The sequence below is a fragment of the Daphnia carinata genome, unplaced genomic scaffold (assembly GCF_022539665.2).
Source record: "Daphnia carinata strain CSIRO-1 unplaced genomic scaffold, CSIRO_AGI_Dcar_HiC_V3 NW_026453005.1___fragment_4___debris, whole genome shotgun sequence".
In the NCBI taxonomy this organism is placed as follows: Eukaryota; Metazoa; Arthropoda; class Branchiopoda; order Diplostraca; family Daphniidae; genus Daphnia; species Daphnia carinata.
In genome coordinates, this window is record NW_026712496.1 from 1 (window position 1) to 25000 (window position 25000).

At 38.6% G+C, this 25000-nt stretch overlaps 4 protein-coding genes and 4 long non-coding RNA genes across 20 annotated transcripts; 3 read left to right on the forward strand and 5 right to left on the reverse strand.

The window, feature by feature from the left end:
- The first annotated feature begins 6 nt into the window (after positions 1–6).
- LOC132088546 (WD repeat-containing protein 11-like) lies at positions 7–1273 on the forward strand. The gene is made up of 2 exons (XM_059497444.1): positions 7–928; positions 999–1273. The coding sequence occupies exons 1-2, from the start codon at positions 296–298 to the stop codon at positions 1146–1148; spliced, it is 783 nt and encodes a 260-aa protein (XP_059353427.1). The 5' UTR covers positions 7–295; the 3' UTR covers positions 1149–1273.
- Positions 1274–1279: 6 nt separating this feature from the next.
- On the reverse strand, positions 1280–2416 carry LOC130691349 (uncharacterized). Of its 2 annotated transcripts, none has more exons than XM_057514287.2 (2): positions 1808–2416; positions 1280–1740 (listed from the first exon to the last, which is right to left on the reverse strand). In XM_057514287.2, exons 1-2 carry the CDS (start codon positions 2363–2365, stop codon positions 1423–1425), a joined length of 876 nt encoding a protein of 291 aa, XP_057370270.1. In that variant the 5' UTR covers positions 2366–2416; the 3' UTR covers positions 1280–1422. The 2 variants fall into 2 exon arrangements, with proteins under 2 accessions (XP_057370270.1, XP_057370268.1); XM_057514285.2 differs by having other exon boundaries at positions 1280–1749; positions 1808–2414.
- Positions 2417–4504: 2088 nt separating this feature from the next.
- Positions 4505–6128, forward strand: LOC130691342 (uncharacterized). 3 transcript variants are annotated; one of them, XR_009001198.2, is made up of 8 exons: positions 4505–4601; positions 4655–4726; positions 4785–4924; positions 4995–5178; positions 5241–5332; positions 5402–5584; positions 5689–5742; positions 5811–6128. XR_009001198.2 is itself a non-coding variant. In XM_057514276.1 (5 exons), exons 1-5 carry the CDS (start codon positions 4574–4576, stop codon positions 5303–5305), a joined length of 489 nt encoding a protein of 162 aa, XP_057370259.1. In that variant the 5' UTR covers positions 4505–4573; the 3' UTR covers positions 5306–5412. The 3 variants fall into 3 exon arrangements, 1 of the variants encoding a protein (XP_057370259.1); XR_009001197.2 differs by having other exon boundaries at positions 5471–5584; XM_057514276.1 differs by lacking the exons at positions 5689–5742; positions 5811–6128 and having other exon boundaries at positions 5241–5412.
- Positions 6129–7732: 1604 nt separating this feature from the next.
- Positions 7733–9237, reverse strand: LOC130691341 (uncharacterized). 3 transcript variants are annotated; one of them, XR_009001194.1, is made up of 8 exons: positions 9141–9237; positions 9016–9087; positions 8818–8957; positions 8564–8747; positions 8410–8501; positions 8158–8271; positions 8000–8053; positions 7733–7932 (listed from the first exon to the last, which is right to left on the reverse strand). XR_009001194.1 is itself a non-coding variant. In XM_057514274.1 (5 exons), exons 1-5 carry the CDS (start codon positions 9166–9168, stop codon positions 8437–8439), a joined length of 489 nt encoding a protein of 162 aa, XP_057370257.1. In that variant the 5' UTR covers positions 9169–9237; the 3' UTR covers positions 8330–8436. The 3 variants fall into 3 exon arrangements, 1 of the variants encoding a protein (XP_057370257.1); XR_009001193.1 differs by having other exon boundaries at positions 8000–8086; positions 8158–8340; XM_057514274.1 differs by lacking the exons at positions 7733–7932; positions 8000–8053; positions 8158–8271 and having other exon boundaries at positions 8330–8501.
- Positions 9238–12443: 3206 nt separating this feature from the next.
- On the reverse strand, positions 12444–15967 carry LOC130691536 (uncharacterized). Of its 7 annotated transcripts, XR_009001257.2 has the most exons (5): positions 14316–15961; positions 14154–14218; positions 13997–14077; positions 12673–12738; positions 12444–12585 (listed from the first exon to the last, which is right to left on the reverse strand). It is a non-coding gene; the product is annotated as an uncharacterized LOC130691536 (long non-coding RNA). The 7 variants fall into 7 exon arrangements; XR_009422009.1 differs by lacking the exons at positions 12444–12585; positions 12673–12738 and having other exon boundaries at positions 13423–14077; positions 14316–15845; positions 15916–15967; XR_009001258.2 differs by lacking the exons at positions 12444–12585; positions 12673–12738 and having other exon boundaries at positions 13423–14077; positions 14316–14521; positions 14576–15961.
- A 65-nt stretch (positions 15968–16032) lies between these two features.
- Positions 16033–17169, reverse strand: LOC130691539 (uncharacterized). Of its 2 annotated transcripts, none has more exons than XR_009001265.2 (5): positions 16955–17169; positions 16688–16821; positions 16394–16548; positions 16185–16290; positions 16033–16103 (listed from the first exon to the last, which is right to left on the reverse strand). It is a non-coding gene; the product is annotated as an uncharacterized LOC130691539 (long non-coding RNA). The 2 variants fall into 2 exon arrangements; XR_009001266.2 differs by having other exon boundaries at positions 16163–16290.
- A 3437-nt stretch (positions 17170–20606) lies between these two features.
- On the forward strand, positions 20607–22166 carry LOC130691541 (uncharacterized). The gene is made up of 6 exons (XR_009001270.1): positions 20607–20696; positions 20750–20821; positions 20880–21019; positions 21090–21273; positions 21336–21680; positions 21783–22166. It is a non-coding gene; the product is annotated as an uncharacterized LOC130691541 (long non-coding RNA).
- Positions 22167–23052: 886 nt separating this feature from the next.
- On the reverse strand, positions 23053–24465 carry LOC130691542 (uncharacterized). Its single transcript, XR_009001272.2, has 4 exons — positions 24192–24465; positions 23921–24135; positions 23794–23859; positions 23053–23706 (listed from the first exon to the last, which is right to left on the reverse strand). It is a non-coding gene; the product is annotated as an uncharacterized LOC130691542 (long non-coding RNA).
- Between the last annotated feature and the right edge of the window lie 535 nt (positions 24466–25000).

Sequence of the window (25000 nt, forward strand, 5' to 3'; positions counted from 1 at the left end):
GCCACGATCTGCATTTCAAGCCGTCAAATCTGGCCTGCAATTGAATCTCTCTGCTTCAACCGGATGCACGAACTCCCATAAAGACTTAATCTTAAATTATATCTCCGACCACATCCCTTCCACCGAGGCTGGAATACCGGAGCAGTGCTTCCGAGCAGCCGTACTATGCGGCGATCAACCTCAAGCTGAGCTGTGGACTGTTGCCTCGTATTATCTGCGCTTCCATGCAGGAAAGGAATCTACTCCGTTAGACACAGTTTACGACTTGCTTTGCGATAGTTCAACCTACCGCCAAATGGCGACGGAACGAGCGGCACTATATCAGTCGAAGCCTCGAGCTTACGAGCACACTCGCCAACTGACCCGCGACCATCTCTTGCTGAATGATAAAGACAAGGCAATTGCTTTATTGCTCAACACTGAACCTGAACATGGCCATTTTTACAGTAACCATTTGTTGGCTTGCCTTGCTGCCATATTGCAACCGGCTGGGTGCCACGGAAATGCTCACAGCACCTTGAAACTTGTAGCTACCCATTTGATAGCTTCGGGTCACATCTGGCAAGGCGTGGAAATTCTCATTCTCAATGGACAAGTGCCCGATGCGTGTCGTTACCTTCAAGCCAATCATTTATGGGAAGACTCGGCTCGGGTGGCTAAACTGTTATTGATGGATAAAGGACAAGGTGATGGAACTTCAGCAGAAGTGTCTGAAGCGAAAGAGATATGGACTCGTTGGGCTTCCCATTTGAATAATTGCCGGCAAAAGTTTGGGGCTACTTTGATTCTCATCGCAGTTGGTGCATGGCATAAAGCAGCGGAACTTTTGGTTCATCAACACATGCATGATGCTGCTGCCTTGCTACTACGAGCTGCCCATCAAAACGACCTGTACCAACCAAGAGACGCAACCGAATTGGAATTCATGGTATGTATTTCATTAAACATGGTGCGTAATGGATCTAATCAATCTAAGTTTTTTTTTACTTCACTTTTAGCATGGTGTCTTTTGCCAGTATGCCCGGCTTCTTTACGAATCTGGCTGGCAGTCTGAGGCCAAAATATGGGCAGGGTATGGTGGACCTAATGGCCAACAGTTTATCGACGAGTGGAAAATCTTGGATGTCGATGCTGTGTCAAGCTCTTGAGGTTTATATCATTTCACTTATTCTATTTTTTTGCACTTTCCGCAAAGACCGAGTCATTCCATAATTTTTTGTACTACCAAATTATCTTGTTATTATCGTCTGTTTATTATAGCCATTGCTCTAAATTTTTTAAAGCGGATTTTTTATTCGGAAGCCTGGGTATTCCTTTGGTTACAAAGAAAACTGAAATAAGGAGAAGAAATTTGAAGAAATAGGATATGCTGGGAATAACAAAATGGGAGGCATCAGTTTGTCAGGTCTCAGTTTACTATATCTAGTAAATTGTACAATCAACTTTAGAGGAATCTGTGCATTTCTGGAGAATCGCGTCAAAAAGCTGTCCCGACTCACAAGTCCTAATAGCGCCACGGAACATAGACTTTCCGCATGCAAGGTATTTTGCGCAATGGCTCTGAGACAAGTTTTTTTCTCCTACACAACGCTTGGTCAAAACGGGTCTAATAATCAGCTGGCTTAGCCGCAATGGTTGTGTAGATCTCGATTTTGATTTTTTCACCTGGCGTTCTTCCTTCGGTGGGGTGATATCGAAATCGGCAGTTATCTGTCTCTCATTCTCTGATCCCTCTTCGTCCTGCTGGTACTAGAATACAATTAGTAATTAGAAAAATTTACAAATTGCCTAGAAAAGTACTACTTACCGTAAGATCCACTTCATCTTCGCCTTCAAAACTACGAGTCTTGCCAACGTTTTCTTCTTCAAAGCTTCGTGACATTTCTGCCTTAACCGCTTCCTCGAAGGTGTTTTCAAATTCTCGGTCTGTTTCTTCTCCTATAGCATCATCTTCATTTGCATCGTATGTTGACTGTTGATCCCGAAGAGCTCGGACTGCTTCTTCTATATTTTTCTCTTGGAAATCACGAACCATTTCCTCTTTCATTGCTTCGTCAAAAGCATCTTCGAATTCTCTGTCGGTGACTTCCCCGGCAGACTCCTCTTCTCTTTTATCATACGGTGACATTTGATCCTGGAGTGCTCTGACTTCTTCTGCGAACTCACGAGCATCATCAACGTTTTCTTCTTGGAAACTTCGAGCTATTTTCCCATTGTACTTTTCTTCAAATGCGTCTTCGAATTCTCGGTCTGTCTCTTCTCCATCCACGTCGTCTTCGCGTTCAACAAGCGGTGATGTATTGGTCGTGTGGATTATAGCACAAATAACGATAATTAATAGACCCAAGGTTTTTATTTGCGTCATTTTGATAGAACTACGCAGTCCCACTACTCTAAGTGAAATGGTGCCTTCACGCTTATGGCAATGGTTCTTTAAACTACAACTGGTAAGGAAATCAGGTTTCTTTTTTTCTTTCCATTGCAAAATATCTAGTGATGATTTGGAACTATCAAATGTATTTCAGTGATCGGAGGAAATGGTGGTATACCAATCTTTGTGGAGAAAGCCACATCCTGGTAAGCGGAAGAGGAACAAGAGGATATGGCTGTGGTATTACCGATTAATTTTCCAATGTATGTTCAGATTCTACAGACATGGATCTCCTAGAAGAAAGAAACACAATCTGAAGCTAAGGGAAAATCCACTAATCAAAGTGCAACAAGAATCTATGCAATCCAGTCGAATAGAGACTACTACTCCAGCTATTGCTAATTACAATTCCTATATGCTATTTCAAAAAGCAGCAGCAGCAGAAGATACAAACGATGTCGTAGACCAGAGAGATCAGCGTCGGTTGTCTAATATAATAGACTGTAGCACAACATGCCCACCTAAGGCCTAAATTATTTCAACTCAACGGCTCCCGGTGTTCACGAAGTTCCCGATAGTCTTGGTTCCAGTAGGGGAACCGCTGTGCGACAAGCGATAAAACGAATAAAACATTTCGGAAACCCACAAAACCTGTGTCGAATCCCTCTTGAAGCAATCATTATCTACTGAGAAGAATACCATAAAAAATCGAGTCAGTGCTGTATATTATATCATCTCATCTAGACCGAATCCCTATCGGGAAATTCGATATGTTTAAGAAAACAGCTCGTTTAACCGAGAAAACAAATACTTTCCTAAAATCAGTGTATAATTTTCAATATAAAGTGTAATTTATTATAGAATTTCAAGTGGAATACTTTTTTCGTCAAATTATTGGGCTTGAAAATAAGCCCGATGAAATAAGCCAGACTTTTCTACCAATTTTGTATTTTTCTAAAATGTTCCATTTAACAATAAACATGTGTGATTTAGATTGGAAATCAATAAGAATCACAAAAAGTTACTTTGTGTTGTTCGTGTAGTCAGCAATTTCTGAAATACGGCAAAAACGGCCACAAATGTTAGCGCTCTAGTACGGTACACCACAATAAATGAAAAAAAAGTAAAAGACATGCTTTTATATGGGAATTACCGTAAGTCGGGCTTATTTCGCCGGGCTTATTTTGTCGGGCTTATTTTCAAGCGACGAAATAATGTGTCCCACGTGAAATTCAATAAAAAATACACGTTATACTTAAAATTTAACGTTGATTTCGGAAAATTGTTATCTTTGTCGTCATAGTAACTATTTTTTAAATATATTGCATATTGTGCTTTAGCGCGATGCGCTGTATCGTACTAGCGCCCCACCATATGTGACCGTTTTTTTCGTATTTCACTATGTCAATCATTTTTTAAATACGCCGAATATTTAACGCAATGCATTTGTGACGCTTTTTCCGTATTTCAATAAGTCAAACATTTTTAAAATACTCCGAATATTTAATGTATTGCTAGCTCGCCAGTATGCTACGGCGCTAGCGCGATGCAGCACAAATATACGGTGTATTTCAAAAACAGTTGGTTTAAGGAGAAAACCAATAGCTGTATCGACATCGCCTTTCAATTTCGATTATTCTGTGTGCTTTTTATCGGATTCTAAGAGTTTTTATTTTTTGTGGATTTTGACAAAAGTGGGAAGGCTATTATAGCCTTCTCACTTTTTCATTTTTGGCCAAAATTTAGATTTGATTTAAAATACACGATTCCGATTCGAAATTGAACGAGAATCACATAAATGAAGTTTATTTTTAGTTTGGGCTTATAGCTTTTGTAAAAAACGGAAAAAACAGGAGAAAAATTAAGCCCGACAAAAATAAACCAGACAAAATAAGCCCGACTTTTTTAGCTTATAAGCCGTCTACTAGATGGCGATCTACTTTTGGTCGCGATTTGATCGGTGATCAATTTTTTATCATAAATGGTTTACTTATATGGCAATCCGTTTTACATAAAAAAAAAAAAAAAAATGGCGGAAAAAAAATAAAAAATCGCACTTTTTTCTTTTTTTCCGACACGTAGCCATCTACCGCTCAGACTCATTATTACGGGCGTAGGCAATTTCAGTCCATTGGATGCCATTCGCAGTTAGTTCAGTAGCGTGGATGGAGAATAACGCGTGGCTGGAGGAACAATTGAAAAATGGATAAGATAATACAACAAAAGGATGGTAAGTATAAACATTATTATATTTGTTTTGAATTATTAATTATTGTTTATTAGATCAAATTATGGACCTGCAGGCTCAATTATTGCAACAGCACAAAATATTAGATAACAGCAAAGCTAAGGATGGTAAGGCCTAATACATAATGATTCTATTTATTTGCTTTTATTCATTTGTGTTTTGTAGCTCAAAGTTTGAGTCTACAAGCTCAGCTAGGGGAAAAGAACAAATTGGAACGGAACAGTTTCCAAACAGTGAAGGAGGTTTTTCCAAACTCAAACCTAACTGAACATGAGGATGAATTGGCATTAGGCGAACACATTCAGGTACATAAACTTTTCAAATAAGAATTCAAAATAAGTATAGAATTTTAACAAACAATTATTTATTGTTTAGTTATTCAGTCTACCACCTGACAGTGTGTTAAATTTAAATTCTGTTAGTGCTGCACAAAAAGAATCGTTAGTAATAAGCCCATGCAGTGAAGGAAGTGAACAATTGTGGGACCATATTTGGGCCGAAAATGGGTGTGGTACGGAAACCAAGATATGGCACAAGTTCAACATGAAACATGGATTAGGTACTTTTCGGTTTTATGTCTATTGAAAAAGTATTTTTAATGCTATTATTTTGCATTCACAGAATTTAATGGGGGATCAAATCAAGTCTGGAAGTGTTACAGGATGGAAGAGTCAGCCTACAGATGAAAAAACACAGAGTGCATTACCATTAAGGTATGAGGTAAAGTAATAGAGTATGCACATTGTCTAATGAGAAGTACCATCTTGTGTTAATAAATCCAGTACAACAGCAATCCTTTATAGTTCTGTCACAGCTAGAAACCTCAAATAATTCTGCTTCTCTGTCTAAAGAACAACTTGTCCTTTGCGTTCAGAGTGTTGGGGAAACTGGGTACTTAAATGGCCCTAAAGATGTTATAATTTTGCTGCCATTGCAGAGATGAACATCATACATGGACTCTTTAGGTATGAAAGGATTTTTCTTCAAATAATTTTGAATTTATGACGAAGAATTTCTCCTCCTTTTTGCCAACCAGGTCTAATCTACCAAAAAATTTTTTATCCAATAGGAAAGGATTTTCATGTACTGGGAACACAACTATCAACAATGCAACATTGTACAGGTGCTAGTTTATCATTCAAGAGCCTTATACAATGATGTTAATCTGCAATTTGTATGTCCTTCCCCCAGCTTCCACCAGAAGTTGAATCTATGAGTCATGTAAGTTACATGATCAACAGTTGATATGTTTAACGGTGTTGTTTTTCTTTTCTCAATATAGGTTAATAGTAACATTGGATCTGAAAAAATTCTTGGTTGGGGCAAGACACTGAATAAATTGTATTGATTGGATGGATGACATGACATTTCTATACTTAATTCGGATTCCCCAGACGGTATTTTATATTAAAAAAATTGAAGTGCATATCTGGGCTCCCTTCTTTTCTGAAGCCCCGTTTCCCCTTGACTCGTAATAAGCCCGTAGGGGGTCATGCCCCTACTGTACGGTATATATAAAAACAACATATACCGAGGTTTGGAGGGCTCTGGCCGGAAAGGGGACGTGGGGTGCCGCTTAGTCCGATGATGTGTTCACGGAGGGCGATGTGGCTACCCACAAATCCGAACTAAAGGTTAATCGCTCCTGTAAAAATGTTCCAAATCTTCAGCTCTTCTTCCGGCTTCTCTTAGCCAATCACCGGGTAATCTCCCCGGTGGGTCAACAAGGCAGTGTCTCCCCCTGCCTGGGTTGACGGCAACTTTTGAAAGGGCTATTGTGCCTTTTTAAAGTTGCAAAAATCATTGTAATGTGCAGAGAATTGTCAATAAATTTTTTTTTATAAAATTTTTTTGCAAAATTTGTTGCCTTCATTATCTGTGTTCACACATTACATTTATCAATTTTTTTTTTATTCAGCTTGCGCAATTCAATTTTATTGTGTTTGCCACCGTTGTATCGTTTATCTGTAAGTATTCAATTATTATTTATTACACTTTTTGAATTCATGAACTTAGATAAGGAACAACGTGTAATACCTTGATAATTTCTGAAGTAATTTTGTATTTGTATATTGTTTTACTGGCATGGGAATCGATCCTCAGACATTCAGCGTGCAACGCCGATGCTCTAACATTGAGCCACAATATATATCTAAATTGTTTATTATCGCATATCATATGTTATCGTCTAGGATGTTTATGCAGTCTTTCACAACTATATGTTTATCTTTGTATTGCTGTTATAATGTCCATAGCTATGTGGTAGAGCATTCAGCTGCGATAACTGCTACCCTGGGTTCAAACCTTACTATAGATGTATAAAAATCTACATCTAAATGGAGAAAATAATATTGCAGTATTGCATTTCAGTTTTATTCAAAGTGTAAATGCAAGTCCGCAAGTGACTAGAAAAAAGCCAACTTGACATCACATGATTCATGGCTCATTGGTAAAGCATCGGCGCGGAATGCCGAACATCTAGGGTTCGATCCCTGGATAATAATTGAATGCTTACAGATAAACTATGCTTACAGGAAACAATGCTTACCATTAAACGTGGCATAAACAATAAACGAGAATTGAGAAAGCTAAATAAAAAAAAGATGATAAATGTAATGTGTGATAACAGACAGTGAAAGAAACAAAATTTGCAAAAAATTTTATAAAAAAAAATTTATTGACAATTCTCTGCACATTACAATTAATTTTGCAACTTTAAAAAGGCACAATAGCCCTTTCAAAAGTTGCCGTCAACCCAGGCAGGGGGAGACACTGCCTTGTTGACCCACCGGGGAGATTACCCGGTGATTGGCTAAGAGAAGCCGGAAGAAGAGCTGAAGATTTGGAACATTTTTACAGGAGCGATTAACCTTTAGTTCGGATTTGTGGGTAGCCACATCGCCCTCCGTGAACACATCATCGGACTAAGCGGCACCCCACGTCCCCTTTCCGGCCAGAGCCCTCCAAACCTCGGTATATGTTGTTTTTATATATACCGTACAGTAGGGGCATGACCCCCTACGGGCTTATTACGAGTCAAGGGGAAACGTGGCTTCAGAAAAGAAGGGAGCCCAGATATGCACTTCAATTTTTTTAATATAAAATACCGTCTGGGGAATCCGAATTAAGTATAGAAATGTCATGTCATCCATCCAATCAATACAATTTATTCAGTGTCTTGCCCCAACCAAGAATTTTTTCAGATCCAATGTTACTATTAACCTATATTGAGAAAAGAAAAACAACACCGTTAAACATATCAACTGTTGATCATGTAACTTACATGACTCATAGATTCAACTTCTGGTGGAAGCTGGGGAAGGACATACAAATTGCAGATTAACATCATTGTATAAGGCTCTTGAATGATAAACTAGCACCTGTACAATGTTGCATTGTTGATAGTTGTGTTCCCAGTACATGAAAATCCTTTCCTATTGGATAAAAATTTTTTTGGTAGATTAGACCTGGTTGGCAAAAAGGAGGAGAAATTCTTCGTCATAAATTCAAAATTATTTGAAGAAAAATCCTTTCATACCTAAAGAGTCCATGTATGATGTTCATCTCTGCAATGGCAGCAAAATTATAACATCTTTAGGGCCATTTAAGTACCCAGTTTCCCCAACACTCTGAACGCAAAGGACAAGTTGTTCTTTAGACAGAGAAGCAGAATTATTTGAGGTTTCTAGCTGTGACAGAACTATAAAGGATTGCTGTTGTACTGGATTTATTAACACAAGATGGTACTTCTCATTAGACAATGTGCATACTCTATTACTTTACCTCATACCTTAATGGTAATGCACTCTGTGTTTTTTCATCTGTAGGCTGACTCTTCCATCCTGTAACACTTCCAGACTTGATTTGATCCCCCATTAAATTCTGTGAATGCAAAATAATAGCATTAAAAATACTTTTTCAATAGACATAAAACCGAAAAGTACCTAATCCATGTTTCATGTTGAACTTGTGCCATATCTTGGTTTCCGTACCACACCCATTTTCGGCCCAAATATGGTCCCACAATTGTTCACTTCCTTCACTGCATGGGCTTATTACTAACGATTCTTTTTGTGCAGCACTAACAGAATTTAAATTTAACACACTGTCAGGTGGTAGACTGAATAACTAAACAATAAATAATTGTTTGTTAAAATTCTATACTTATTTTGAATTCTTATTTGAAAAGTTTATGTACCTGAATGTGTTCGCCTAATGCCAATTCATCCTCATGTTCAGTTAGGTTTGAGTTTGGAAAAACCTCCTTCACTGTTTGGAAACTGTTCCGTTCCAATTTGTTCTTTTCCCCTAGCTGAGCTTGTAGACTCAAACTTTGAGCTACAAAACACAAATGAATAAAAGCAAATAAATAGAATCATTATGTATTAGGCCTTACCATCCTTAGCTTTGCTGTTATCTAATATTTTGTGCTGTTGCAATAATTGAGCCTGCAGGTCCATAATTTGATCTAATAAACAATAATTAATAATTCAAAACAAATATAATAATGTTTATACTTACCATCCTTTTGTTGTATTATCTTATCCATTTTTCAATTGTTCCTCCAGCCACGCGTTATTCTCCATCCACGCTACTGAACTAACTGCGAATGGCATCCAATGGACTGAAATTGCCTACGCCCGTAATAATGAGTCTGAGCGGTAGATGGCTACGTGTCGGAAAAAAAGAAAAAAGTGCGATTTTTTATTTTTTTTCCGCCATTTTTTTTTTTTTTTATATAAAACGGATTCGCCATTTTTTTTTTTTTTTATATAAAACGGATTGCCATATACTTATGGCAATCCGTTTTACATTTTAAAAAAAATGTTCGTAAAAAAAAAAAAAAAATCACACTTTTTTCTTTTTTTCCGACACGTAGCCATCTACCGCTCAGACTCGTTATTACTGGCGTAAGCAATTTCAGTCCATTGGATGCCATTCGCAGTTAGTTCAGTAGCGTGGATGGAGAATAACGCGTTGCTGGAGGAACAATTGAAAAATGGATAAGATAATACAACAAAAGGATGGTAAGTATAAACATTATTGTATTTGTTTTCAATTATTAATTATTGTTTATTAGATCAAATTATGGACCTGCAGCATCAATTATTGCAACAGCACAAAATATTAAATAACAGCAAAGCTAAGGATGGTAAGGCCTAATACGTAATGATTCTATTTATTTGCTTTTATTCATTTGTGTTTTGTAGCTCAAATTTTGACTCTACAAGCTCAGCTAGGGGAAAAAAAACAAATTGGAATGGAACTGTTTCCAAACAGTGAAGGAGGTTTTTCAAAACTCTTCCCTAACTGAAAGTGAGGATGAGTTGGCGTTAGGCGAACACAGTCAGGTACCTAAACTTTTCAAATAAGAATTCAAAATAAGTATAGAATTTAAAAAAAAAATTATTTATTGTTTAGTTATTCAGTCTACCACCTGACAGTGTGTTAAATTTAAATTCTGTTAGTGCTGCACTAAAAGAATTGTTAATAATAAGTCCATGCAGCGAAGGAAGTGAAGAATTGTGGGACCGTATTTGGGCCGAAAATGGGTGTGGTACGGAAACTCAGAAATGGCATGAGTTCAACTTAAAACATGGATTAGGTACTTTTCGGTTTTTTGTCTATTGAAAAAGTATTTTTCATGCTGTTATTTTGCATTCACAGAATTTTAGCGGGGGATCAAGTAAAATCTGGAAGTGTTACAGGATGCAAGAGTGAGCCTACAGTTGAAAAACACTGAAAGTGCATTACCATTAAGGTATGAGCTGCTTCTCTTGCTAAAGAACAACTTGTCCTTTACGTTCAAGGTGTTGGTGAAACTGGGTACTTAAATGGCTCTAAAGATGTTTCACTTCGCTGGCATTGCAGCGATGAACATCATACATGGACTTTTTAGGTATGAAAGGAATTTTCTTTAAATTTTTTTTTGAATTTATGACGAAGCATTTCTCCTCCTTTTTGCCACCCATGTCTAATCAAAAAAAAATTAATCCAATAGGAAAGGATTTTCAGCATACTGGGAACACAACTATCAACAATGCAACATTCTATGGGTGCTGTTTTATCATTCAAGAGCCTTATACAATGATTTTCATCTGCAATTTGTATGGCCTTTCCCAAGCTTCTGCCATAAGTTGAATCTATGAGTCATGTAAGTCACATGAGCAACAATTGAGATGCTTAATGGTGTTGTTTTTCTTTTCTCAGTATAGGTTAATAGTAACATTGGATCTGAAAAGATTCTTGGTTGGGGCAAGACACTGAATAAATTGTAATGATTGAATGGATGACATGACATTTCTATACTTAATTCGAATTCCCGAGACGGTATTTTATATTTAAAAAATTGAAGTGCATATCTGGGCTCCCTTCTTTCTGTAGCCCCGTTTCCCTTAAATTTTTAATAAGCCCGTAGGGGGTCATGCCCCTACTGTACGGTATATTTAAAAACAACATATACCGAGGTTTGGAGGGCTCTGGCCGGAAAGGGGACGTGGGGTGTCCGCTTAGTCCGATGATGTGTTCACGGAGGGCGATGTGGCTGCCCACAAATCCGAACTAAAGGTTAATCGCTCCTGTAAAAATGTTCCAAATCTTCAGCTCTTCTTCCGGCTTCTCTTAGCCAATCACCGGGTAATCTCCCCGGTGGGTCAACAAGGCAGTGTCTCCCCCTGCCTGGGTTGACGGCAACTTTTGAAAGGGCTATTGTGCCTTTTTAAAGTTGCAAAATCATTTATATGTGCAGAGTAATGTCAATACAATTTATTTTTTTTAAACAAAAAATAGCAAAACTTATGTTTTTAACTGCTTTCTTACTCTGCCCTTTCTTTTTTTTTATATTGCTTGGTCTTGTGTTTTCTGCTTGGCATTCTTCTAATTTCTTTCTTCATTTAATATTCTTACTTCGATAATCCATTTTAAGTCGTCTGGGATTTGAACCAAAGAATTCTTGCACCATAGGCCAGCGTGCTACCGGTATGTCATACTACCCTTGTTAACATTGTTTCGGATTGTGATACCTATATAGATATTCAGTACACACTAGCTTATTGTTGAATGCATATTAGTTATTTGTTAGTTCATGGTTGGAATAATGGTAAAGCATGTGGTTGTCATGCTAGAATACTAGGGTTCGATCCCCATATCAGTTAATGTACAGCTAAATAATAAATACAAAATTAAATAGTGTAAAATCGTTTTTATTGTCCCTCCTTCCACCCACATATCCACCACTATTACATACATTTTAAAATACAGTACACAACATACAATACATACACAGATACACTTAAACTAACACGTTGGCTGCCACGCCACCATTTTCTACTGTCGCTAGTGTCGCTATCCTAGGGATAGCGACCAAGGGGGCCGGGTAGGCCGGGCTGACACGGCGATGAGACCTTTTTGGGAACGCACACCCCAGGTCTCATCAGCCGCATCGAAAAAGGGAATTCCCTGTGGTGCGTTGCCTAGGGGCCATTCGGCCAATCTTGGGCAGTGGCGCTGCTCCACCCCATGGCAGATAGACCATGGAGCAGAACAGCGCGGCCCGTCCCTGTCAAGCTACAAAAAAAAGGGGATCAAAGTGGGTGGGTGGCAGCCAACGTGTTAGTTTGCAAAACATAATACAACATAAAACAAAAGACAACCATACCACGAAGACGAGGCGACCACGAGGTGATGAAGGGGCGATAGGGGAGGCGTAGACGGCGTGACCACGAGGCGATGACAGGGCGACGACGACGGGCGAGGCGAAGACGGGGCGACGGGCGAGGCGACGGGCAAGGCGACGGGCGAGGCGAAGACGGGGAGACGGGCGAGGCGACGGGCGAGGCGAAGACGGCTACAGGCGAGGCGACGGACGGGGCGAAAAGCCAGGCGACGAAGGATTATGAAGTGAAGAACGGGCAAAACTTAGAATTTTGATTCAATTTTGCGTGGAACAGAAGATGATGGCATAGTTCTAAATGATAAATATGAAGAAAACGTTACTACATGTGGAATATAATATTATTGGCATAATTATAACAGGGAAGGAAATTTACTTTACCCTGTTGTCCAAAGACGCAAAAGTTGTTGGGCTGGTAATTTTGCTGAAGGAGAAGGCTCGGCAGACCTACGATGGTATATTATATTTAAAGAATGGCAACAGTAGATAAGCCTCAAACTTAAAATACCAAACAGGACTGGCTGTGATGTCCATTTCTATGTAAGTTGGTTGGTAGTGGTTAATCATTGGAATCCAAACAAAGAGGGACACGATGCACTAGTCAGATTAAAGCTGTTTCTGATGACTAGGCAAAGGGTAGTCAAATGAGACAGTGGTGTGTTGGTTCTATCATTGGTGACCTTCCCACTGGTTAGTATGTCTTCCGTTGTAAGTTTTACAAAGCTAGATGTTAAAGTCAGAATCATGCCAATATTAACGGCCACACACAAGTTACATACCTCTAAATAGAGCAACAGAGTAGCATGATGGAATGCTAAGGTCATAGTTCTTTGACAGAGCAATTTGTGACAGTTGGAATTGGCAGCTTGCATAGCTTGCAAGATTGCCCGTTACATGAAAAATGAAATATTTGGTTTGCTTCACGTCCAAAACGACACAGGGAATAAAACACTTAATAGTACTTAATTTTATACAACTTTTCACTGGAGTCTAACATTTTTAACAAAGACTTTCAAGCAGGATTAACTGCTTACACCACTGTCACACGTAAACATTCCACCATTTTGGAAGCGCAACAGCGACATCTAGTTTTTTTCTCAACAACCAAAATAAAAGTGAATCGAAGAAGAATTAGTGAACAAGTTGTTTATTAAAAAACCTCGGTATTACCATTAAAATACATGATTTAGATTGGAAATTTCACAGGGCTTTTTACAAGCGTGTCTGACCAGCATCAAACTGTAGTTTAAGAATAAATAATCTTACGTGTTTTTGTTTAAAATAGTACTTCCCATCTCTTGCCAGCTTTTAGTCGTATAAATATCAACACATAATCACCAGGTTTTTCTTGTGTCTTCTCGGTTAGAAAATGAAAATACAAAATGACAAGGTTAAGTCAAAACAACGAATTACTAGAAGATCAACTGTCGGTCACACAACATGATACAAAAACACGACATTTACATATAAAACAATCGGTTCGGTATTGCGAACGCCTGTGTGCCCTTTGCGCTAATACCAATTTAATGAAGATATTGACCAAAAAGAACGACATTTTAGTTTTTTGCGCTCGTCCCCAGAGTCAGACGATTGAACGTAAAAAGTATAAAACACGCTCAAAATAGCCCAGAGAAAACTGAATCGGATAGCGCGGAATAACACGCAGGAGAATACCGAGTAGTCTAACAAGAATAACGTTTATTACCTTTCAGCAGATTGTAAAACGGTGACAGTCAGTAGGATGTTTCGTATCCAATTGGAGACGCCTACGTAGATCCTTGGGAAACTAAAAATTTTGGGCAAATCAAACAGTCCTCAAAACCCACTTCCTGGTGACGCAAGTTCACATATTATTTACATACTTTAACGGCTGTTGATGCTAGCTGCAATTTTTCCGGCGCAATGTAAATCCATCAATATTAGTAACCTAGAAAGAGAAAGTTTCTATTAGAAGAAAATAAGGATGATTCTTAATGTTCCGAGAATAATTAAACTTCGATAGGTCTTATTTACTAATTACTCACCCGATTTAGTATGTGTCACGCACCCTTGTTTTGCGTAACAGCCAGACAGAGAAAACATTTTAAACCTTGGCTAAGGAGATCCGCCGGGCTCATCCAGGTTACGTGCTAGTGCTTTTCCATAAAACCTTCATTGTTAACTTGTTTGGAATTGATGTGACTCCTTGTTGTAATCATAGTAGGAGAGCAATCCCTTGATTTAATGTAATCTGGAAGGGAAAAATATTATAACGATTCAAGAAAAACATGGCTATTAAGATTACCACTAACTAAAATCTTAATCCTTTGAAGATAAGTTTTGTGCATTTCAAGAATTATTGAACATCAGAATTTTCTATTAATTCACCATCAGGACAGATTAATATGTACCACTGCTATTGAAAAATGTAGACTGTACGTGATGTGTGCGATAAAAAAATCCAGAAAAATATCTGTTAATTCAAGTTCATCTAATTTTCATCCATTCTACCATACCATTTCATTCCAACTACAGGGGAAACGGCCTCACGTGCAGAGACTTATCAAGGCGTATTCGGTTTTCTCAAGTATAAAGCACGCTTTGAAATAGATGGAATGTTTGTCTGTTGGAAAGCAAACGAAATCATCCAGAGCCATTTCGGTCAGTATGGGGACGAGTTGAGTGCAATCCGGCCGAAAACCTTCGACGAAATCAACAGAAAGCATTGAAAACTTCCTCGATCGACAACTGAATTCGACATCTTGTTAACTATATGTTTTGCCCTGATGAGGAATGAATCACACACTTCTGGGATTTAAACTACGATAGGCCTACTCCAATATACAGACATAATGCAATTTTAAAACATCCGCCGCGTATATTCGAGAAAGCCTATTAAGCATAAAATCAAAAGGTGTGTATATAGTTTACATGATGTGAAATAAGAAAAAAAAATCACCCGAATTGTAAATTTATTAAATAAATCCCGTGCTTAAGGCTTCGCCTTTAGACCTTAGCCGGATTTAACTTCACCCCGTTCCCACACTGACCAAAACGGCTCTTAGTGATTCCGTTTCGTTCTGCCTGCATTTTCACTTTCAAAGAAATACATTAAACAAAGATAAATTTATACGTAATAAATAAATATCCGCAAGGAGGCCGTTCCCTTTGTAATTGGAATTAACTTTGAATTTGTGGAATAGAATGGTATAGTAAAATGGAGGACGATTGAGGGATTACTTATGACAAACTACGCAAGATATCTAGATGTTAGAATGATTTGGATCTAAATGGATGTCCTACCTCGTTCACATCACTTGAACATTTCAATTATATATGAATACGGGAAGAGCTTCTCAGCACTCAACTTCAGATTGAGAAGCGTAAAATTTTAAATAAATACTATTACTTGTATGGCTTCCAACTATTTTGAAGTTGAAGCTTTGCTGCTGTGCCAATTCCGGATGTTTAACTCTGTGTTTCTAATAACAAACCCTTATGATAATGGTAGATACATGGTTGCATGTTGCTGCGTAGTCGGTTGTTTTAAAGACGAATGCTTCCTTTTCTTTGCTCTCGTTTCACAGATAAGAAAGACTTCAGATTAATATAGCACATAAAAGAATTATACGACTCAAACCTTACCTAGGCCATGGTTATTTCAGACATCAGCAGCGTTGGCAATACAAGACGCACTGAAAACGTGATACAATTTTGAAAATGTTTTAGTAATGATTAAAATGGAATCTCAAAACGACATGCCTTGCTTATAGAAGAATAAGGTTTTCACAGCTAAACGCAAAGTCCTCGAAGTACATAGCGTAAAGTGAAAGCTGTAACAAAAATAAATTAAGAAAACAATTAATGAATAAATATTTGTATAATAACGTACCATGTAGTATCTAGATTCCAACCTTTTTGTTGTTTTAGCCATGGCAACATGGATATCGACGGATAAACGTCAAACATGCGAAAAGCAGTACGGTAGTCCAAAAACTCTTATCGGTTTTCTATGTAAATCTAACATAACCATGCCCAAAAAGAAAAGAAATATGTATATATGATGAATTAAACATGTGGTCTAAAGAAGAATAGCAAAAGTCAGTTAATCATATAGCTTTACCATGAATGAGAACCTGCAACTGGTTACTGATGTAGTTTTTTCTTCAAACAGAAGCTTTCTTGTTGTCCACATACTGTTGTGTATATTTGTTGTTCCATATCGCCGTTGATTCCAAAAACAGAACTATGAACAAATCGAGCTCGCTGAAGACGTTTCTGAGCGTATAGAACAAAGTTATGAGCATGCAAAAACTTCCATTGCATACCTAAGAGAGCTTAAAAGAACTTCAACTTCTATTTCTTCACCTGACTAACTCTTTCTTTTAAGATGACTATTACTAACTATGGAACTAACCTGGAAAAAGTAGTACTATGGGGTTCTTAGAGGCGACAGCAAGACTCCATGTTTGAAGAGTAGCAGCCTGGATGAACACAGAAGCGCCAGGGGATAGGTAGATTTTCTTCGGCCGCCAAGTGGCGCTAATTTTCCTTAGGAGTAGGTGAAAGAATATGAAAGAAGTTTTAAATTTATATAAATTTGTCAATTTTAAATACTTGTCAATTAAACCACCACTACTGTACGTAATGGTGTTAGATACAAAAAGGAACAACAAAAACTTACAGGTATCGAATTGGGTCACATATCCCGATCATAAGCGTCTGCATCCACGAGCCGTCTTTCAGGCCGTGGGGAGGCTAACGAACAGCCTACGTTCAATGTTCCCCTCTTCTCCACCCTTCAGTTTGTGGGTCGATCCTTAACGTGTAGTGAACAGTACTACAGATCGATTTTTAGCCTGGCAAGGCTTTTTTTTGCCATTTTTAGCCTGGCAAGGCTTTTTTGGTGTACCATTTAGCCCCGTTATAGTAGGCATGGCTACTTTTCTCTGTTCTTTTTGCTTCTTTTATTCTTTCTTCTTTTATTCTTTCTTCTTCTTTTCTTTCTTGAATGAGTAGAATCTTGCGTATCTTGAATGATGAATTGGAGGGAAAGGGAGGGAGGGAAATTGGCGGTGGCGGGACTTGAACCCGGGGCCCTCAGAATGCGAAGCGAAGGTGGTAACCACTGTGCCAGGACCGCACATCCCAAACAAATTTTGCTTTGGGTGTCACCCATTGAAATAGGTAGCTTATGAAGCAATGGAATGGTGTAGTATGGCGCTATGGCTTAGTATACGGCTACCATGCTGATTTCACGGGTTCGATTCTATGTTTTTATAATTATATTAATATTTTTTTTTTACGTTTAGCAACGCACTAGTAACTTTTGCCCGTGCAAGACCTGGGGATAGCGCATTTTAACGCTTCTTTTTCTTAATTTTAGTCGGTCAATCGTTAATTTGAGCCTAATTTATTCGTTATTTTGCCGTCTAATTTTAATTCTTTTTTCATATTAAAACACTCCCTATTTTTGCCCGCAAACCCTCTCACTTTATTTATTTACTAGTAACGTTGAGCCCGTCCACGGCCGGGGGATAGTTGGCGCTAGCGTATTTTTACGCTATTTTTAAGAAAATTGACCCATGCCTATTTTTTGCCGGTCTACTCTTAATTCTATTCATCAATCAAGAGTTCCCCTTTCATCCCCGCCGACCCACTCATTGTTTCTGCCGGCCATCCCCTCACTTTCTCTGCCCAACCACACTTTACCCGTCGACCCCCTCTCTGCCCGTCAACCCACACTCTGCCCGTCAACTCCCATTCTGCCCCCAAAAATGCCTACTGGGGGAACATCTACCTTTTTTTTGCATTTGCCCACCCTTTCGTCACAGTCTCGGCCCGTCAACACCCCCGCTATAGTTGTCCGTCCATCCATTTTTTGCTTCTGCCCGCTAAGAAGCCCGCTGTTATTGCCCGTAGACCCTCTCTCTGCCCGTCAGCCCCCGTTCTGCCCGTCGGCCCCCTCGCTGCCCGTCGACCCACTCATCTGCCCGTCGGCCCACGCGCTGCCTGTCGACCCACGCGCTTCCCGTGACGTGACTCGTGATGTGACAGACACAGGCTCCTCCTCTTCAAAGACATCATGTGTCGCCATCTAGGTAAAATCCAGTTCAGTCAGATTCAAACAAAAAACAAGCTTAACTTTGTCTTTACTTATTTTCTCAGAAATCTGGATTGCTATAAAAACCCATGATTTTGAATCGAAATTCAACGATGATGTCGGAAAACCAGTGCGTTTTTAGTTGCGTTTTTTCGGAACGAATATCGTTTGGCCTTTCGAAAATCGATTAAAGGATCCGATAAGCAAGAACCCATTTGGCGTAGTCAATGGGGGGGGGGGTGTAAAACGGATTGCCATAGTTTGCATCAAACTTACCCATTCGGCAACCCAAGTGTGCATATGTTTTTCTTTGATAATTATTTTATTTTGCTACTATGCTTGGTAAACTGCAATTATGCCCAATATTTTTACCTTTGCATTTTAGGTCTTCTCTTCTATGTCACTAAGTACTATAGGGAAGGGAATAACTGAAGTTGATTGAGATCTATTCTGATTCTCCTGATATCCATCTCAACAGGTTTTTATTTGCTTTTCAACATCCATTTCATAGTGGGACGTGTGGCTTTGATTAATATTGCCATAAAGTCTGCCGAAAATGGGTGTGTTAGGCCGATCTCTATTGCATTTTTTTTTTTTCTTTTTTTTTTTGTTTTTTTGTTTTGTTTTTATTTTGTTCCTTATTTTTCAAAGCTTTCTTCGGCGACTAGCGAACCTCTGGACTCGGAGAATTCCCCCCTTTTTTTCCCTGTACATCTCTTTCGATTCGATAAAGTCGTATGTCTTTATTCCTTTCTTCTTTGTTGTGAATTGCAAAACACCAGCTGATCTATCTTAACTTGCAGGATTGGTTCATAACAAATATACACAGAAGGAAGCAAAAACTATTTTGTGAACGATGTCGTAAAAACAAAAGAGGGAAAGAAGAAAAATGGCAAAAAGATTATAATAGGCAACCGTATCTTCATCTCTATGGGAATATTGTTTAGACAGTATTTTTGAACTGCGAACGTGGCGCTAGAGACTTAACTTGCTCGATGTTACTATAAGAATCTTGTAAGTGCATAGGATCAAATTTATTTTCCCACGACGGCTCTTTTTTTCCAATTTTTTTTTTTTCATTGATTCGGTTTTTTTATTTAATGATTAAAAAGATAAAGTTCATTTTGACTCGTCCCCCCTTTCCTGCCAACTTTATGTCTGTGCTCTTGATTTCCCCCGTCTTTGTCCAAAATATCACCCGTTTTGTTTTGTTGTACCGCAGAACTCTTTAATTATTAAGGAAACTCCTTTAGGTTTTCTCACCATTCTTGCAATACACTTGAAATATATTGTTTGAGCTTCTGACTAGATTTAAGCTAGTTAGCCGCAGAGCTCTTCCAAATAGACGGGTAGCAAATTACGATGTTGCAAAGAAGGAACCCGAAGGTTAATTGGTGAATTTTTTTCTCAACATGTCGGGCTTGCAAATCGGTGACTTACGATGTTCGAAGGCTTGCCGATAATTATAACTGTTTCTTAATTTAAAATGAGTGCAGCGCCCAGCGAGAAACAGCGACGAACATTTGACATGCAAGATGCAAGCTTTACAGTCAACTTTCAGCTTCGCAGTCCAGCAAGATCTGCAGACAACAATAGAAATCAATTGGTGTCTTGTGTGTTTCCTGTTCTTTTTAACATTTTCGTTGAGAAAGTGCAAAGGCCTTCTCACATTTGTCAAAATCGGTAAAACCGCCATTTATTTTGAAAACGATTCGTTTCACGAGAAAACCGATCACGGATTCTAAATCAGCGTTCAAATTTGATCATTTAGTGTGAGTTTTGTCCAATTTCAACAGCTTTCGTTTTTGGACGATTTTGACAAAAGTAGGAAGGCTATAGCCTTCTCACTTTTTCATTTTTGGCCAAAATTTAAATTTCACTTAAAATACATGATTCCGATTCAGAATTGAATGCTGATCACGGAAATCAAGTTCATTTACCAATTGGCCTTATGGTTAAACGTAAAAAACGATAAAATCAGGAAAGTCGGGCTTATTTATTAGTCGGGCTTACTCATTAGTCGGGCTTAAATTTTTTTCTACAAAACCTGATAACTCGTCGGAAATGTTTGAATATCACAGGATATTATGGCAATCCGTTTTACACAAAAAAAAAAAAAATATTTCGCCAAAAAAAAAAAAAAATCACAATTTTTTCTTTTTTTCCGACACGTAGCCATCTACCGCTTAGACTCGTTATTACTGGCATAGGCAATTTCAGTCCATTGGATGCCATTCGCAGTTAGTTCAGTAACGTGGATGGAGAATAACGCGTGGCTGGAGGAACAATTGAAAAATGGATAAGATAATACAACAAAAGGATGGTAAGTATAAACATTATTATATTGGTTTTCAATTATTAATTATTGTTTATTAGATCAAATTATGAAGCTGTAGGCCCAATTATTGGAACAACCCAAAATATTAGATAACAGCAAAGCTAAGGATGGTAAGGCCTAATATGTAATGATTCTATTTATTTGCTTTTATTCATTTGTGTTTTGTAGCTCAAATTTTGAGTCTACAAGCTCAGCTAGGAGAAAAGAACAAATTGGAACGGAACAGTTTCCAAACAGTGAAGGAGGTTTTTCAAAACTCTTCCCTAACTGAACGTGAGGATGAGTTGGCATTAGGCGAACACAGTCAGGTACCTAAACGTTTCAAATAAGAATTCAAAATAAGTATAGAATTTTAACAAACAATTATTTATTGTTTAGTTATTCAGTCTACCACCTGACAGTGTGTTAAAGTTAAATTCTGTTAGTGCTGCAGTAAAAGAATTGTTAGTAATAAGTCCATGCAGCGAAGGAAGTGAACAATTGTGGGACCGTATTTGGGCTGAAAATGGGTGTGGTACGGAAACCCAGAAATAGCATGAGTTCAACATAAAACATGAATTAGGTACTTTTCGGTTTTTTGTCTATTGAAAAAGTATTTTTAATGCTATTATTTTGCATTCACAGAATATTAGTGGGGGATCAAGTCAAGTCTGAAAGTGTTACAGGATGGAAGAGTGAGCCTACAGTTGAAAAACACTGAAAGTGCATTACCATTAAGGTATGAGGTAAAGTAATAGAGTATGCAAATTGTCTAATGAGAAGTACCATCTTGTGTGAATGAATCCTGTGTAACAGCAATCCTTTATAGTTCTGTCACAGCTAGAAGCCTCAAATAATTCTGCCTCTCTTGCTAAAGAACAACTTGTCCTTTACATTCAGAGTGTTGGTGAAGCTAGGTACTTAAATGGCCCTAAAGATGTTTCATTTCGTTGGCATTGCAGCGATGAACATCATACATGGACTTTTTAGGTATGAAAGGAATTTTCTTGAAAATATTTTGAATTTATGACAAAGCATTTCTCCTCCTTTTTGCCAACCATGTCTAATCTACAAAAAAAAATTATCCAATAGGAAAGGATTTTCAGCATACTGGGAACACAACTATCAACAATGCAACATTCTACGGGTGTTATTTTATCATTCAAGAGCCTTGTACAATGATTTTCATCTACAATTTGTATGGCCTTTCCCAAGCTTCTGTCAGAAGTTGAATCTATGAGTCATGTAAGTCACATGAGCAACAATTGAGATGCTTAATGGTGTTGTTTTTCTTTTCTCAGTGTAGGTTAATAGTAACATTGGATCTGAAAAAATTCGTGGTTGGGGCATGACACTGAATAAATTGTAATGATTGGATGGATGACATGATATTTCTATACTTCATTCGGATTCCCGAAACGGTATTTTATATTTAAAAAATTGAAGTGCATATCTGGGCTCCCTTCCTTTCCGTAGCCCCGTTTCCCCTTGACTCGTAATAAGCCCGTAGGGGGTCATGCCCCTACTGTACGGTATATATAAAAACAACATATACCGAGGTTTGGAGGGCTCTGGCCGGAAAGGGGACGTGGGGTGCCGCTTAGTCCGATGATGTGTTCACGGAGGGCGATGTGGCTACCCACAAATCCGAACTAAAGGTTAATCGCTCCTGTAAAAATGTTCCAAATCTTCAGCTCTTCTTCCGGCTTCTCTTAGCCAATCACCGGGTAATCTCCCCGGTGGGTCAACAAAGCAGTGTCTCCCCCTGCCTGGGTTGACGGCAACTTTTGAAAGGGATATTGTGCCCTTTTAAAGTTGCAAAAATAATTGTATGTGCAGAGAATTGTCAATAAAATTTTTTTTATAAAATATTTTTTGGAAAATTTGTTTCTTTCATTGTCTGTGTTCACACATTACATTTATCAACTTTTTTTTATTTGCTTTGCTTTACTTGTTTTTGTAACTTTCTATGGTAAGCATTGCTTCCGTGACAATTGTCGTCTGGGATTTGAACCACAGAATTCTTGCACCATAGGCCAGCGTGCTACCGGTATGTCATACTACCCTTGTTAACATTGTTTCGGATTGTGATACCTATATAGATATTCAGTACACACTAGCTTATTGTTGAATGCATATTAGTTATTTGTAAGTTCATGGTTGGAATAATGGTAAAGCATGTGGTTGTCATGCTAGAATACTAGGGTTCGATCCCCATATCAGTTAATGTACAGCTAAATAATAAATACAAAATTAAATAGTGTAAAATCTTTTTTATTGTCCCTCCTTCCACCCACATATCCACCACTATTACATACATTTTAAAATACAGTACACAACATACAATACATATACAGATACACTTAAACTAACACGTTGGCTGCCACGCCACCATTTTCTACTGTCGCTAGTGTCGCTATCCTAGGGATAGCGACCAAGGGGGCCGGGTAGGCCGGGCTGACACGGCGATGAGACCTTTTTGGGAACGCACACCCCAGGTCTCATCAGCCGCATCGAAAAAGGGAATTCCCTGTGGTGCGTTGCCTAGGGGCCATTCGGCCAATCTTGGGCAGTGGCGCTGCTCCACCCCATGGCAGATAGACCATGGAGCAGAACAGCGCGGCCCGTCCCTGTCAAGCTACAAAAAAAAAGGGGATCAAAGTGGGTGGGTGGCAGCCAACGTGTTAGTTTGCAAAACATAATACAACATAAAACAAAACACAACCATACCACGAAGACGAGGCGACCACGAGGTGATGAAGGGGCGATAGGGGAGGCGTAGACGGCGTGACCACGAGGCGATGACAGGGCGACGACGACGGGCGAGGCGACGGGAGAGGCGAAGACGGGGCGACGGGCGAGGCGATGGGCAAGGCGACGGGCGAGGCGAAGACGGCTACAGGCGAGGCGACGGACGGGGCGAAAAGCCAGGCGACGAAGGATTATGAAGTGAAGAACGGGCAAAACTTAGAATTTTGATTCAATTTTGCGTGGAACAGAAGATGATGGCATAGTTCTAAATGATAAATATGAAGAAAACGTTACTACATGTGGAATATAATATTATTGGCATAATTATAACAGGGAAGGAAATTTACTTTACCCTGTTGTCCAAAGACGCAAAAGTTGTTGGGCTGGTAATTTTGCTGAAGGAGAAGGCTCAGCAGACCTACGATGGGATATTATATTTAAAGAATGGCAACAGTAGATAAGCCTCAAACTTAAAATACCAAACAGGACTGGCTGTGATGTCCATTTCTATGTAAGTTGGTTGGTAGTGGTTAATCATTGGAATCCAAACAAAGAGGGACACGATGCACTAGTCAGATTAAAGCTGTTTCTGATGACTAGGCAAAGGGTAGTCAAATGAGACAGTGGTGTGTTGGTTCTATCATTGGTGACCTTCCCACTGGTTAGTATGTCTTCCGTTGTAAGTTTTACAAAGCTAGATGTTAAAGTCAGAATCATGCCAATATTAACGGCCACACACAAGTTACATACCTCTAAATAGAGCAACAGAGTAGCGTGATGGAATGCTAAGGTCATAGTTCTTTGACAGAGCAATTTGTGACAGTTTGGAATTGGCAGCTTGCATAGCTTGCAAGATTGCCCGTTACATGAAAAATGAAATATTTGGTTTGCTTCACGTCCAAAACGACACAGGGAATAAAACACTTAATAGTACTTAATTTTATACAACTTTTCACTGGAGTCTAACATTTTTAACAAAGACTTTCAAGCAGGATTAACTGCTTACACCACTGTCACACGTAAACATTCCACCATTTTGGAAGCGCAACAGCGACATCTAGTTTTTTTCTCAACAACCAAAATAAAAGTGAATCGAAGAAGAATTAGTGAACAAGTTGTTTATTAAAAAACCTCGGTATTACCATTAAAATACATGATTTAGATTGGAAATTTCACAGGGCTTTTTACAAGCGTGTCTGACCAGCATCAAACTGTAGTTTAAGAATAAATAATCTTACGTGTTTTTGTTTAAAATAGTACTTCCCATCTCTTGCCAGCTTTTAGTCGTATAAATATCAACACATAATCACCAGGTTTTTCTTGTGTCTTCTCGGTTAGAAAATGAAAATACAAAATGACAAGGTTAAGTCAAAACAACGAATTACTAGAAGATCAACTGTCGGTCACACAACATGATACAAAAACACGACATTTACATATAAAACAATCGGTTCGGTATTGCGAACGCCTGTGTGCCCTTTGCGCTAATACCAATTTAATGAAGATATTGACCAAAAAGAACGACATTTTAGTTTTTTGCGCTCGTCCCCAGAGTCAGA